At 41.6% G+C, this 15867-nt stretch overlaps 1 protein-coding gene across 2 annotated transcripts in view; it reads left to right on the top strand.

Moving 5' to 3' along the window:
• Positions 1 to 15867, top strand: part of ydjc (YdjC chitooligosaccharide deacetylase homolog) — a 55260-nt gene that overhangs the window by 1725 nt on the left and 37668 nt on the right. For both annotated transcript variants that reach the window (XM_072388576.1, XM_072388577.1), the window contains exon 2: positions 10173 to 10348. In XM_072388576.1, coding sequence (XP_072244677.1) covers positions 10185 to 10348 — 164 coding nt within the window. In that variant the 5' untranslated portion in view covers positions 10173 to 10184. The remainder of the gene's footprint in view (positions 1 to 10172; positions 10349 to 15867) is intronic.

Here is a 15867-nt window from a genome sequence, read left to right as displayed (position 1 = left end):
AATGGGACCACCCAGGTGTACACACTTTTTTTTTTCTGAGGAGGCAGTAGTTGGGGCAACAAATATGGGCACAGTTAACATTTTCTGTCACATTTCTTTGGAGCTGACTTCAGAGGTCCAGACAAAAATAATAAACTAGTGGGATTATTTCAGAGTTTGGATTATCAACCCTACAACCAGCAGGATATGGTGTAATATCATCCTTTCAGGTTGTGAGGGAGGCAGAGGTATGCTGGACCAGTAAGTGAGAGCCCACAGAGAACTGATGATAAAACAGCTCGTGCGCAAGGACTAAGGCTTTGATTGGCTGTGTGCATGTGTTTGAAAACCTGTTTAAACATACTTCTGTTGTTCCAAAAACAGTGTTAGTGCAAAACATATTTGAACAGGCTTCACCAGACCGTGTTTTTTTTCCCGCATTAAATTGCATTGAATCATGCAGAAGTCCCAATGAAGGCAGGTCGCAACTAAAATAATCATAACTCCGTCAGTTTCTGATTGTGTTGGAGCAGTTTGGTTTGTCAGAAAGGCAGACTTTTACTTCTGGTACTGGAAGTTTGGAATTAATTAAACAGGTCTTTACAAATAACAGAATTTGGTATATATGGTGGACATAATCTTTAGATTAATTTACCTTAAGTAGTCAGATTGTGAGCTTGTTCTGCATAATGTATTTCTGCCTTTCTGATATTTTTGTTAACGAATTTGAAAATACTTTAGCCCACAAAAGACTCCCTTTTTAAATTCTGTAAGTGAGGTGGAATGATCAGTGTCAGGGAGCAAAGCTGAGGCTTCACATATACATTATACGAATGTAATGCTTTGGCTACTGACATGATGATGACATTTGTTTCTTGATCTGCTGATATGAAACGGGTTTCAAATATTTCTACATCCCCTCCTGTCAGGGTGTGAGGCATGTGATTCAGTGACTTTCGTCCATCTGCCAGCAGTACTGCCATGTGAACCAGGATGTGTGCACAGCTTCAACACATCCTTTATCACCACACTTAATGTTTACAGAACCTGCTGTCGATTTGTTGATGATGTAAGTTATAACAAGGACATGTCATGTCCTATTTGTGTTGTCTGACAATCCGACAGCAGACAGTATGAAGCCCAACAAATTAAAACAATGCCTTGAGACATTACATCATAGTCACGTCAGTAAGCCACTGAAGTTTGTAAGAGAAAACTTGAAGATTACCACAAGTAGGAAAAGCTAATACAAAGTAGTATCAGTGAACAGTAAAGCGCAACAGGCCTTATAGAAGGATTCATACAGAACTACTCAGTGGAAGAAGTGAAATGATAAGACTGAACTTGTATAGCGCTTTTCTAGTCTCAAAGGCGCTTCTTCCACTACATGCCACATTCATCCATTTACACACACTCATACAGCACATCTTAGTGCATCGGTAGGCAACCTGGGGTTCAATGTCTTGCCCACCGACCTTTCCGATTGGTGGGTGACTGCTTTTCCTCCTGAGCCACAGACGCCCCAACAGAAAGATGCTGGTTTCTCCTAATAAGTGGTTGAGATTACTGACAGTAATAAAGACTGCCAGCTTATTGCTTCTGTTGTGAAATGAGAGGCACAAACTGATTTAACCTTGCTGGTTAACCTGACAGAACACAGCTGCACAGGGTTCACCTGTTCACCACATTTATATTTCTTTAAAAAGATGATCATTGGAAAAAGGTGTAATTACAGCCACTAATACTGTGATAAGACATCATGAGATCAGTGTATAAACTGATCACCTACCTTTTTTCCTCCTATGGTTGGAATGGCGTTTTTTTTTTTAATAACCTATGAAAGCCTGTTTTTTTTTTTTTAGAGGAACTCCACAACCTCACAAACCAACCTTAATAATCTATTATCAAAATACAGGTATTAATGTAAATCAGGTGAGTCTGAAACATGTTAGATTAAGCAGAAATACAGTGTCAGAGACCTGTCACAGCAGCCAGCTGGAGCGAGCTCTCCACAGAGCCCATGCGTCTTTTGCACGTTGGCATCATATGCAACATTAATAACTGCAATTACAGATACCAATGACAGCTCACCTGTGTCCTGGTGCTGCAAATAAAACCTACCCAAAACGTATTTATTTTTTGTTATTAGTTTATTAGTTTTAAATCAATAAGTGAACAGTGTTTGTCTATGTTTGTCGCTCCTTTTTGTGTAATTTGAATATCATTAATTTGCTTTTGGAGTGCGTTTTGAAAATTACCACACACTCATGACATTGTCAGGATCTGACAGTATCGGACACACCTACATGACAGCTGTTACACACACACACCAGATTTTTACTGAATAGTAACAACACAGCCCTTATGGATGGATCCTAAGTGCCATCATCTTTTATTTTTATTTTTAAATTCCGAAATAAGCCCACATCCACCTGATCATCACAAGCTTTGAAGAATAACAGGCAGCGAGAACGCTTTTAAAGACAATATCACATCTGTACACATCTCTTAAAACATGTAAAATAACGGAAAGAAGGGACTGTTACCTGTTGAGTAACACACATTTCCTTACATGGAAAGCCTGCATGTTGGAATGGCGGCATATCTGAATGGCGGTTGCCGCCCAATCTGGTGCTGCTCAATTGAGACTACTAATTGATTTGAGACTCACATTTCTGTGCATATTTTATTTAACTTTGTTGTATTTACTTTATAAAACTTCAGGAATCTATTTATTTATTTAAATTTTCAGTTAAATTTATAAGAGATGCTACTGAGCCATGGAACTCCCTGCACTTTTTGTTTTTGTTTGAACTGTAAACTTTATTTACAGTTGAAAACTTCAGGGAGCTATTTATTTGTTTAAGTTTTCATTTCACTTTATTAGACATTCTGCTGATACTTTTACTGCAAATGAATATCGGCTCCAAATGTCGGTTATCGACCTCCTGGACTCCTAATAATCGGTATCGGCCCTGAAAAAAAACATATTGGTCTATCTCTAATAAACAGATCACCTACCTATCAACTCTGTTTAAAAAAACTGATTTACCTGTCCTCTCAGTGTGTAAACTGATTTCCTACCTGTCCTCTGTGTTTATAAACTGATCACCTACCTGTGCTCTGTGTATAAACAGATCACCTACCTGTCCTCTGTTTAAACAGATCACCTACCAGTGCTCTGTGTATAAACGGATCACCTACCTGTCCTCTGTGTTTAAACAGATCACCTACCTGTCCTCTGTCTATAAACGGATCACCTACCTGTCCTCTGTGTATAAACAGATCACCTACCTGTCCTCTGTGTATAAACAGATCACCTACCTGTCCTCTGTGTATAAACAGATCACCTACCTGTCCTCTGTGTATAAACGGATCACCTACCTGTCCTCTGTGTATAAACGGATCACCTACCTGTCCTCTGTGTATAAACAGATCACCTACCTGTCCTCTGTCTATAAACAGATCACCTACCTGTCCTCTGTGTACAAACAGATCACCTACCTGTCCTCTGTGTACAAACAGATCTCCTATCTGTCCTCTGTGTATAAACAGATCACCTACCTGTCCTCTGTCTATAAACAGATCACCTACCTGTCCTCTGTGTATAAACAGATCACCTACCTGTCCTCTGTCTATAAACAGATCACCTGCCTGTCCTCTGTGTATAAACAGATCACCTACCTGTCCTCTGTGTATAAATAGATCACCTACCTGTCCTCTGTGTATAAACAGATCACCTACCTGTCCTCTGTCTATAAACAGATCATCTACCTCTCCTCTGTCTATAAACAGATCACCTACCAGTCCTGTCAGCGTATAAACAGATCTCCTACCTGTCCTCTGTCTATAAACAGATCACCTACCTGTCCTCTGTCTATAAACAGATCACCTACCTGTCCTCTGTGTATAAACAGATCACCTAACTGTCCTCTGTCTATAAACAGATCACCTACCTGTCCTCTGTGTATAAACAGATCACCTACCTGTCCTCTGTCTATAAACAGATCATCTACCTCTCCTCTGTCTATAAACAGATCACCTACCAGTCCTGTCAGCGTATAAACAGATCTCCTACCTGTCCTCTGTCTATAAACAGATCACCTACCTGTCCTCTGTCTATAAACAGATCACTTACCTGTCCTCTGTGTATAAACAGATCACCTAACTGTCCTCTGTCTATAAACAGATCACCTACCTGTCCTCTGTCTATAAACAGATCTCCTACCTGTCCTCTGTGTATAAACAGATCACCTACCTGTCCTCTCAGTGTAATTCTTCAGTTCCATATTTGAAATGTTTGACTGTAAATTAACTTAATCTTGTCAATGCAGCGCATACTTGTGTTTCAGCCTGATGTAGCTGATGAATAAGCTGAGCTAGATAAGTGTAGTATTCTGTCAATCAGCTCACACTAAGATTTCCCTTTAGCTTCTTAAACCACATACCATATGCCCTAAGGTGTATGCCTCAGCATACAATTTATTTGGTTATCAATATCGTTATCAAGAAAATAAGTGTCATCAATCAGTTTACCTTCACATGCATTTGGACATGGAGAGATGAATACTATATATCATTCAAAAACAGAATAATTCATGTAATATTTATAGTTCTTGGTTGTAAACAAAATAAAATGCTTTAAGGGCAAAAACAACAGTGTACAAAAATTAATTTCAAAAGTTCTGCCCCCAACCTCAAGGTTTTTTAAGATTTCTGACACATCTGAAAACATGATGTTGAAATGGAATATTGTTTTCATTTCTATCAGTTTAGTATTTGACTGTGTTTATAGATTCAAGATTCATATTTGTCACATACATAATCATACATAGTACAATGTGCAGTGAAATTTTTTTTTTTACCTGCTACCAAGAATTAAGGATATGAATTTAAATATAAATATTTCTAATTAAAAAAAGCTTGGCACAATAATTCCTCACAAAATAAGAAAAATGCTTCAGTAAAAAAGGGTTGAGTATAGGGTATTAAAATATAAGTGTACAAATTTACAATATTAACAATATTATTGACATTAGCATTAAGGTGCAGGTGATTGAGATAGTCCAGTTTTTTATATTCTTCACTAAAGAGAAAACAGGGTTGGGAGGAAAAGGCTGAGCCAAACCAAGCTCATTTTTGGGCCAAGCAGCAAGAAGAGGAGCAGTGATAGAGGGAGAGCAGGTACTATAAAAGGAAGAGACTATGCCAGACCTGTATACATTTTAAAAGCCAGATGTATAATGCATGATATTTGAAGTATTGTGTAAGATTATAATAGAAATGTGTTCAAATGACTTGATGAAATTCATTCTCCAGTTTTATATTGTAACTCATTTGCAAATAATTTAGGATGAGGCTGATGTTCTCTGATAACAAACAAAACAAATGAACCTAAAAGTCATTATGATGTTGTTTTTGTTCCTTTAAAACTCTGAAAACGGACAGCAAATAGTCTCTTCTAAACCATCAACTTGTATTTTAGACCCAATCCCAACCAGACTGTTCAAGGAGGTTTTCCCCTTAATTGACACTTCCATATTGGATTTGATCAATCTGTCTTTGTTGACAGGATATGTACCTCAGACTTTTAAGGTTGCTGTAATTAAACCGTTACTTAAAAACCTACTCTTGATTCAGAAGTGTTGGCTAATTATCGACCTATATCCAATCTCCCTTTTTTTGTATAAAGTTCTTGAAAAAATAGTTGCAGCTCAACTTTGTGATCATTTACATAGAAATAATCTGTTTGAAGAGTTTCAGTCAGGATTCAGAGTGCATCATAGCACAGAAACAGCACTGGTGAAAGTTACCAATGATCTCCTCTTAGCCTCTGATAGCGGACTAGTTTCTGTGCTTGTCCTGTTGGATCTCAGTGCTGCATTTGATCGATCGATCGATCAAATCACAGCATTCTGTTACAGAGACTTGAACATGTTATTGGGATTAAAGGAACTGCATTAGGCTGGTTTAAGTCATATTTATCTGACAGATTCCAGTTTGTTCTTGTAAATGAATAATCTTCCTAACACAAATCATGGAGTTCCTCAGGATTCTGTGCTTGGACCAATCCTTTTTACTTTGTACATGCTTCCATTAGGTAACATTATCAGACAGCATGGCATACATTTCCATTGTTATGCTGATGATACTCAGCTGTACTTATCTATGAAACCAGATGAAACCAATAGGTTGGTCAGACAACAAGCCTGTCTTAAAGACATAAAGACCTGGATGACTCAGAACTGTCTGCTTTTAAATTCAGACAAAACTGAAGTTGTTCTCTTTGGACTTGAGCGCTTCAGGGAGAAATTGTCTAGTTATATAGTTACTCTAGATGGTATTTCCTTGGCAGTTCTACAGTGAGGAACCTTGGAGTTATTTTTGACCAGAATTTATCATTTGATGCACATATAAAACTGGTTTCTAGGACTGCCTTCTTTCACCTTCGTAATATTGCTAAAATCAGGAACATCCTGTGTCAGGGTGATGCAGAGAAACTAGTCCATGCATTTGTTACTTCAAGATTGGACTACTGTAATTCTTTATTATTGGGCTGTCCCACATATTCTCTGAAAAGCCTCCAGCTGATCCAAAATGCTGCAGCCAGAGTTCTGATGAGATCTAACAGCAGAGATCATGTTTCTCCAGTTTTAGCTTCTCTTCATTGGCTTCCTGTTAAATTCAGAATAGAATTTAAGATTCTTCTCCTCACATATAAAGCTCTTAATGACCGAGCTCCATCATATCTTAAAGATCTCATTGTAAGATATTTTCCTAACAGAGCACTTTGCTCCCAAACTGCAGGTTTACTTGTTGTTCCCAGAGTTTCTAAAAGTAGAATGGGAGGTAGAGCCTTCAGTTATCAGGCCCCTCTCTTGTGGAATAAGCTGCCAGTAAATGTCCGGGAAGCAGACACCCTTTCCACTTTTAAGATTAGGCTTAAAACTTTCCTTTTTGATAAAGCTTATAGTTAGGGATGGCTCAGGTAATCCTGAAACATCCCATAGTTAATCTGCTATAGGCTTAGACTGCTGGGGGACCTCACCTGTCACACCTTTCCTCACTTTTCTCTCTTTTTCCCCCTGTTTAATTTCTCAATTGATTTTATGTACATGTGACATTATTGTGGTTATTAACTTGTGTTTCCCTGTTCCAACAGATATCCTTTGAATGGCGTTATGGTGTTTTTCCCCCCTCTTTTCCCTCTTCTCTGTCTTCTCAAACCCCAGCTGGTTGAGGCAGATGGCCACCCTTCCTGAGTCTGGTTCTGTCAGAGGTTTCTTCCTGTTAAAAGGGAGTCATTCCTTTCCACAGTCGCCACAGGCACGCTCAGGACGGGAGATTGGACTGAAGACAAGTTTCGGTGCAATCTGTTGGTTTCCTTAGCTAGGATATTCATTTTTGAATTGGCTCTAAATTAATGAATTGGATTATGATTACAATGAATTGAATTCCAATTGGCTTGAATTGGACTATATTACTTAAGTGCCTTGAGATGACAATTGTTGTAATCTGGCGCTATATAAATAAAATTGAATTGAATTGAATTGAATTACGTAAGTAAGTATATGGTTAATGGTGAAGAACACCAATATTATTTGTCTTTGTTTAGCCTGCCAGGAAAATTCAATGACGCTGTCATAGAAATACATACCACTCCAGAGCCCTTGGCTTATCTTGTTTGTGATGAACCTGTTCCTGTTTATATAATGATACGTTCCAGCAAATTTAGTGGAATAAAAAAATCTCAACTTTCTGCCTTATAAAAGGCAAGGAACACTATATAGGCTTGCTTTTTTAACCCCTTAACAGGCGGGCATTTTTTCCCTGCAACTCCTAGAAAAAGCATACCTAAAGTAAATTGACAGCTGTTCTTGAACTCCTTGGAGTAGAGGGCTGGTTGAAGTCTCTTTTGAAAGAGAACACTCTGAATTTTCACCCACAACAGTCAATCTCGGTTAGTGCTACTGTCACAGAGTAATATGAGCTTGAATACAGTGAAAGAAATTTGCCAAATTTGACACAGGACACAGATGCAGGGTTTTTCAGAGTAACTGTTTATTCACAGTAAACCACTTGTGATTCTCCAGAACAGCAAAGCAAGAGGCTTTGAACACCTAATACACTTCCTCAGTATCTATGCTTGAGGCTAGTGTAGCTATAAAAATTATCAAAACAAAACCCACTCCACTCTAGGAGAAAAACAGAAAACTATGAAAGATTATAATTAAACTCTACGCACTCTTCTAAAGAGGCGGAACAAACAAAAGGCACTCTCACAATTAACGGAGGCAAAATGATGATTAAACATAAATCTCTCCTCTAACGGAGGTCCTTTGAAACATTAACATTAAATAAATCAAGAATGCAATACTCCACTATCGGAGGTTCTATGAAACATTACCAAGGAAACAAAACCACTCCTTAATGGAGGAAACAAAACAAGCTAAGAACTTACTGAGGGCTAAACTATGACTATGGTTCAAAATTACAAAACAAAGATTGCTCTGTAGGAGGAACGCTCGAATACAGGCTCAAGGATTCAAGGCTGGTATTTCAAGGCGCTAGAGTGAAGAACACGAAAAGGTTGCAACACACTGGCACAAGACAAGGGAGATGCCGACTATTTGAATACATGAGGGACCAAGGGGAACAGGTGAAAACACTTTGGAATCAAGGAAGACGATCAGAGACTTGACACAAGATGAAGGGCAAGATATCTGAAATGAGAGGGAAGTTAATATTTCAAAATAAAATGATGAGACAAGACATGATTCAAAACATAAAACGTGACAGGTTGCGGACTGAAAAACACAATGGGACTACAGCCTGAAGTTTTACCTAGTCCCACTTCAAATTTGATTGTAATACAACAAAAAAATCAGTATTTCGTACAGGTTTTTGTAAGGATAGGACCAGGCGTGCCAAAGCTGTGCCAAAACTGTGCCATTTGGAGAGCCGTGGGGAAAAAAGGCTGTCATTTCTGAACGCTTCAACGTGCAGTCACAACCATGGGCTCTAATGAAAGGTAACACTTGGGACTGTCTTATCCCATGTCCAAATTAACTGTCAGTATTACTGACTAAGTCTTATGATCAAGAATGTGCGGAAAAAATAACATCTGACGGAAATGTTGAAAGTTTGCCGCTGCAGTCTTTGTGGGCGTAAGACTAACTATTTTATTGGAGTACATTTACTGGACCCTTACCATCGTAACAGGATCGTTTTTTGTTGGAGTTGAATCTTTTCTTAGAATACTGTAAGGCTTTATAGGTGACTTCAATATTTTTTTGTATTTGCGACTGGTTTTACATAAGTGTTTACTGTGTCTACTGGTTTACTGGTTTCAAAAATCTTGTTTAGAGACCTGAAATAAGTTTCTGGTATTCATAGATCTAAGCCTGTGACTAAAGAATTTGGTGATAATTATGAAGCCGTTATACATCATATCTGTAAACATCCATTATAGTCCAGAATATAATATAATTATATTCTCCAGTGGCTGACTGAGAATCTGCTTCCAACATCCAGTCTGGAAAAGTTTTTCAAAATGGTTTGATGATACTCCAGTAGAGCAGAGATGTACAGTTTCAAACACATAGTTGTTTCTGTCAGTGTTCTTTTATTTCAGGATAAATATTCTACATCATCTTTAACTGAAAGTCTCTGATGGAACAGCCACAGAGAGGCATCCAGTTCTACATCTGAGAAGAATGTCTTTAGTGTAATCTTTTAACAGATTCTTCTTTTTTCCTTGGAAAGAGGAAAAGGAAGGAAGGAAGGAAAGAAAGAAAGAAAGAAATTAGGACATCATAGCACCCGGTATACAATAAAATCATACGTCATGATGTCACTGAAGTATTCAGCCAATCACAACAGGGTTATGTTATTGTAGGGGTGGATCTCAGCAGGTGGCGATCAGAAGCTCCTTACCGGTGTGATAGATGAATCCAGAGATGCTTCTGATGTGGGTCCAAACTACTTTCCAGTGTGAATGATTGTAGTTGCAGGGTACAGATCTGAAGCATTGGGAGCAGTTTTGCATTCAGTTTAAAGATACCTTTACATGTGAACAAGAGAAACAGGGATGCAGACCATGTAAACTGTTTAATGGACAGCCTGATCAACTTCAAGAGTTCTCACCAACCTAACAATAAATGTCGATCTGTCTCATTGTGTGTCCACCACAGAAAACAGCAAAAATGCCACCGCCAAGATTGATGCTGGTAATCACGGGAGATGATTTTGGCTACTGTCCCAGGAGGAACCAAGGGATTGTGGACTGCTTCCTGGCTGGAGGCATTTCCAATGTGTCACTGCTGGTTAATGCCTGTGCAGCCAAAGAGGCAGCAGATCTGGCTCAAAGGTATTATAGTGTTAGGATTTTTGCATATACAGTGTAGCACACACATGGTGGAGCAACTTGGAAAGATGCAAAATTGATGGAGGGGTTGGGGTTCTGTGGCTACACGGTGGTGTGGTGATTAGCATTGTTGCATCACAGCAAGAGGGTACCTGGTTCAAATCCCAGCTGGGGCCTTTCTGTGTGAAGTTTGCATGTTTTCCCTGTGTCTTTTCAGGTACTCAGACTTCCTCCCACCGCCCCTTTTCTAGCACGTTGGGTTAAACGGTGACTGTAAATTGACCCTAGGAGTCAGTGTGATGGACTGGCGACCTGTCCAGACTGTACCCCACCTCTCACCCAATGAGAACTGGGATAGGCTCCAACAGATCACATTTGACCTTTGTTTAAACTCAGTATTGCAACTTTGATTGGTGTTACGCAATTGTGCCAGAAAAACGAGTGGGTTATGGTCCGTGTAAACTATGACAGGTCATTAAGTGGAGTGAACATACCCTTCAAAGTGCTGAAGCAAGGAAAGCGCTTCTTTCTGTTCTGATGTTTATTGAACTTTCTGGGGAAAAAAACAACAGGGTGATCAATACCTCGGTCATCCTCTTGAAGTAATGCTGCAACTGCACTATTAGTGCTAGCATCAACTTCCAACTTGAAAGGACGAGAGAAGTCTGGTGCTGCAATGACTGGGGAACTGCAAAGAGGGCCTTGGCAGAGTCAAAGCAGTTTGGCATGGAGATGACCATGCAAATGATGGGAGAGTACTTGTCAAGGAATTGAGTGGGGCAACAACATCTGCAAAATTTTTACAGAAACCATGGTAATATCCTGGAATCGACAAAGTTCACATCTAGTTGATGGTACAGGGAAATCTAAGATGACTTGGACTTTAGCGGTGAGTGGTCACACATGTCCTTGACCTACCTCTTTTCCAAGGTAAAGGCAAGGCAAGTCACTTTTCCAAGGCAAAGTCACATTTGGCTAGATTCATTGTTAGGGAAGCCTGTTTTAATCATTTAAAAGCTTTTCTGTATAAAAATGTCTTCATCTGCTTTTTAAAAGAGTCAATGGAGTCGGTACAGCGTAAGAAAAGCTGGAGAGAGTTCCACAGTCTTGGTGCCACTGTCGGAAACGCCCGATCCCCATGAGTACGCAGGGCAACCAACAACATCTGACCTGTCAGCAGGTCAGCATTACATTGTGGAGCTTCACCAAATAAGGCCCTAAAAGTGAAAACTAAAATCTTAAAATTAATTCTAAAAATTACTGACAACCAATGAAGAGAAGCCAAGACTGGAGTCATGTGAGATCTTCTATTGGTGCCAGTTAAAAGTCTTGCTGCAGCATTTTTGCACGGTCTAAAAATGACAACTGAATCAGCATTCTCACAATAAAGAGAAACAGGACGGTCTCCATCCCTATTACCAAGGGAGTTTTCAGAAACCTATATATAAAATGAGGAACTGACAAAAGACAGAATCTGTAATATTGCACAGTTGCAAGTAATGATTATATTAATCAAACAGTTGTCTGGCTGTAAACTTTGTTGAGATAGTTTGAGACGCTGCTCACTTCCATGTTCTGGATATGATTCGAGATGTTACTTGATACTTAACTTTCTCCTTTGTTTTCGAGTTATAGCTTACAGACCAGTGTAAGACAGAATTGTGCGCCCACAGGAATTCAACCAAACAGAAGAGACATTAGCCAGATCCTCTTGTTCTCAGGATGAATCCTAACCCTAGAGAAAGCACTCTCTCACTCAGAAATAATAACAAACTATTTTGAGTGAATGCAGAAATAATCAAGGTTAGGAATTAAATGACTATAAAAGATCATGCTATGTTCTTCTTCATCAACAACATCGTAAACATGGCCTCATGGTAAAACTCAAAAATTGACAAGGAACATGCACTGGAGACAATATGTCTGTAGGGGCAAATACAGGTTTCAGAAATGCCAACTGCAAACAAGACAAATTATTTTTTCAAATACACATCTTTGGCTCTTCACTACTGGCTTATAGAGCAGCGAGAATTTGAAGGTACTAGCTTTTTTTTTCATCTTGTAACTCCAATGAAGTTGAATTACCTACTTAAGGGTGGAAAAAGGGAGAGCAGTCGTCTGCCAATTGGAAGGTCGTGGTTCTACTCCTGGTTTCCCCAAACCCCGAACCAGATGGCGGCGCGCAGCAGTGCAGTGACTTCTTGTGCTCCCGGGGTCAAGCCCTCTTTTAGTACCTTTTCCGTTGGTTCCGATGCCAACTTCACCAGTTTTGCTTGTGGAAACAAGCGTACAATGTACAGTGGAACCAAACTTATTATTATAAGGGATGGTTCGGTCAAGAGCACAACAACAACAGCATCAACACCACGTACAACAACAGCAGACCTCAGACTCAGGGCCTTGCTGGGCAGACTACTGCTCTTGAGGACACCGAACTGGCGTAGGGGTGTCTGCCGGACAGTGGGCAAGCGGAAGTGGTGCACACGGAAGCAGAAGAGGGGCACACTGGGTGGACTGCTAGCCAGGCTAAAAGCTGACGCCAGGAGACCACCGATCCCATCTCTGTTCCTCTCCAATGTCCGCTCCTTGAGGGGCCTCCAGTGAGATGATGAACTGTGCGGTGCTGGCTGAACGACAACATGCCAGACTCAGCCTTCCAGCTCGACGGCCGGCTTCTCTTCCGCGCGGACCATAACCAGCAGTCGGGGAAAGCCCACGGGGCCGGATTATGTGTCTACGTGAACAAAGGTCGGTGTACGAACTGTGCTTTGGTGAATAGCCACTGCTCCGAGACAATAGAGTATATGACTGTAAAGGGCCAGCCACACTATATGCCTCGTGAGTTTGCAGTGGTGTTTGTCGTGGCTGTTTACATCCAGCCGGATGCTAAGGCTAACGAAGCGCTTAAGGAGCTCCACAACAACATCAGCTCGCTCCAGCACAAACATACCGACACGGGGAAATAAGACGCTGGACCGTGTTTATACCAACAAAAGAGATGCATACAAAGCCTTCCCCCACCCTCACCTGGGCTTCTCCGACCACGTTTCCATCATGTTGGTCCTGGCCTATCGTCCTCTGCTCAGACGCCAAACGCCAGCACAGAGGAGCATCACCGTGTGGCCCAGTGATGCGGTCCCCGCACTACAGGACTGTTTTCAGTGCACAGACTGGTAGATCTTCAGGGAGGCAGCTGCCTATGAGGGAGAGGTAGACCTGGAGGAATACACATCGGCTGTCCTTGGATACATCAGCAAGTGTGCAGAGGATGTCACCAAAACCAGGACAGTAACCAATTACCCGAACCAGAAACCCTGGATGAAGGCAGAAGTCCGGTCTCTGCTGAAAGCCAGGGATTCTGCGTTCAGGTCAGGTGATAGACTGGCACGCAGAGTGGCTACGAGACAGCTGACTGCAGGAGTTAAAAGGGCCAAGGCTGCATATGCCCAGAAGATCCAGGGACACTTCACGTCCAACGATCCACAGAGTATGTGGAGGGGCATAAAGTGCATCATAAACTACAACACCAGAGATGTACAGAGTGCCCCAGGGACCCCTCTCTGCCCGACGCCCTCAACAGGTTCTACGCCTGCTTCGACGACCCGAACACCTCCCCCAGCACCAGACTCACTCCTCCACCAGAAGAAGAGCCCCTCAGCATGACCCCAGCAGAAGTGAGGAGGACCCTCCAGAGGATTAATTTGTGCAAAGCTGCAGGGCCCAATAACATCTCCGGGCGGCTGCTGAGAAGCTGCGCACACCAGCTGACGGAGGTGCTGAGAGACATTTTCAACACCTCCCTCCAACAGGCAGGGGTCCCTACCTGCCTGAAGATCGCCACAATCGTCCCCATTCCCAATACCTCCACAGTGACAGGCCTGAATGATTTTCGACCAGTAGCCCTCACCCCGATAGTCATGAAGTGCTTTGAGAGGCTGGTTATGGACCACATCAAAGACTGTACTGACGTGAACCCGCACCAGTATGCATATAGGAAGAACCGATCCACAGAGGACGCCATCTCTTCTATGGTCCACACAGCCTTCACCGACTTAGAGAATAACGATGTTCACCTGCTCTTTGTGGACTTCACATCAGCATTCAACACCATCAGACCACAGACTCTGGTTCAGAAACTGACCACACTTGGACTGAGCTCCACCCTCTGCAACTGGGTCCTGGACTTTTTAACAGACAGGCAGACACGTCCTCCTCTCCCATCACCCTCAGCACAGGCTCCCCCCAGGGTTGTGTGCTGAGTCCCCTTCTGTTCACTCTGCTCACACACAACTGCACAGCGAGACATCCAAGCTGTCTGATTGTAAAGTTTGAGGATGACACAGCTGTGGTTGGATGCATCGCTAACAACGACGAGTCCGACTACAGACAGGAGGTGGAACACCTGCAGGGTTGGTGCAGAGAAAATAACCTCTGCATCAACGCGTAGAAGACAAAGGGGATTATCGCGGACTTCAGTAGGGGCAGACCCCCCACCCGCATATCGGAGGGACAGCGGTGGAAGTGCTCTCCAGCTTCAGGTACCTGGGCGTACACATCTCGAACGACCTCAACTGGAGCACCAATACTTCCAGTCTAGTTAAGAAGGCACACCAGCACCTCTACTTCCTCAGGAGGCTGAGGCATGTTGGACTGGAGAGCTCAGTCCTGACCTCCTTCTACAGATGTGTGGTGGAAAGCGTCATGTGCTCCTGCATCACCGTGTGGCACGGGCCTCCTGCATCATGAAGGACCCCACTCACCCCGCACACGCTCTGTTTGCCCCTCTCTCCTCAGGCAGGAGGTTGCGGAGCATTAAGAGCAGGACCACCAGACTGAGGAACAGCTTTATCCCAGAAGCTGTGAGACTTTTGAACTCTTGAGGTCCCCTGTAGCCCCCCCCCCAACACACACACACACAAGCACACGGACATCCTCTCAATCATCCCTCGCCTAGACCTCTCACTCCTCACCCCACTCACATACACACACAACCATAGACAATACTACCTTGCATTGCAATACTTGCACACTGTGCAGTTGTTTTGCACAATCTTACACTGCAGTTGCACAATTGTTTCCATCCATCACTTAATATGGTGTCAAACGGTTGCTGCTGTTGTTGTTTTTTAAAAAACAATTTTTATATTTATATTTATCTGTTTATATACTGTTAAATTTGCATTCTTTATCTTGTGTAATTCTTTTTTATTTGTATTTAAACTTAGTTCTATTTTATTCTATACTTCAGTACATTTGGGCTGCTCCGGGACCAGGGAAACAAATTTCGTTCCATTTCATGTTAACATATGCTGAAATGACAAATAAAACTCCTTGAATCCTTGGGCAAGACAAAATCCCACTTTGTTTATCACTTCTTTATTATCACTTCTAAAAATTGACAACATGATGTTTCAGCAAAATTAACACTTTACTTGACTCAGTTCAGTTTTATTTACATAGAAGCTTTTCTTTCAGTATAGGAGGCCGTATGGTGTTGAAGGCACTGAAGAAGTCAAAGAACA

This window comes from Leuresthes tenuis, unplaced genomic scaffold, assembly GCF_036924035.1.
Source record: "Leuresthes tenuis unplaced genomic scaffold, fLeuTen1.0.hap1 SCAF_6, whole genome shotgun sequence".
Lineage (NCBI taxonomy): Eukaryota > Metazoa > Chordata > Actinopteri > Atheriniformes > Atherinopsidae > Leuresthes > Leuresthes tenuis.
The sequence above is the reverse complement of the archived record's forward strand: the minus strand, read 5'-3'. Positions and strand labels throughout refer to the sequence as shown.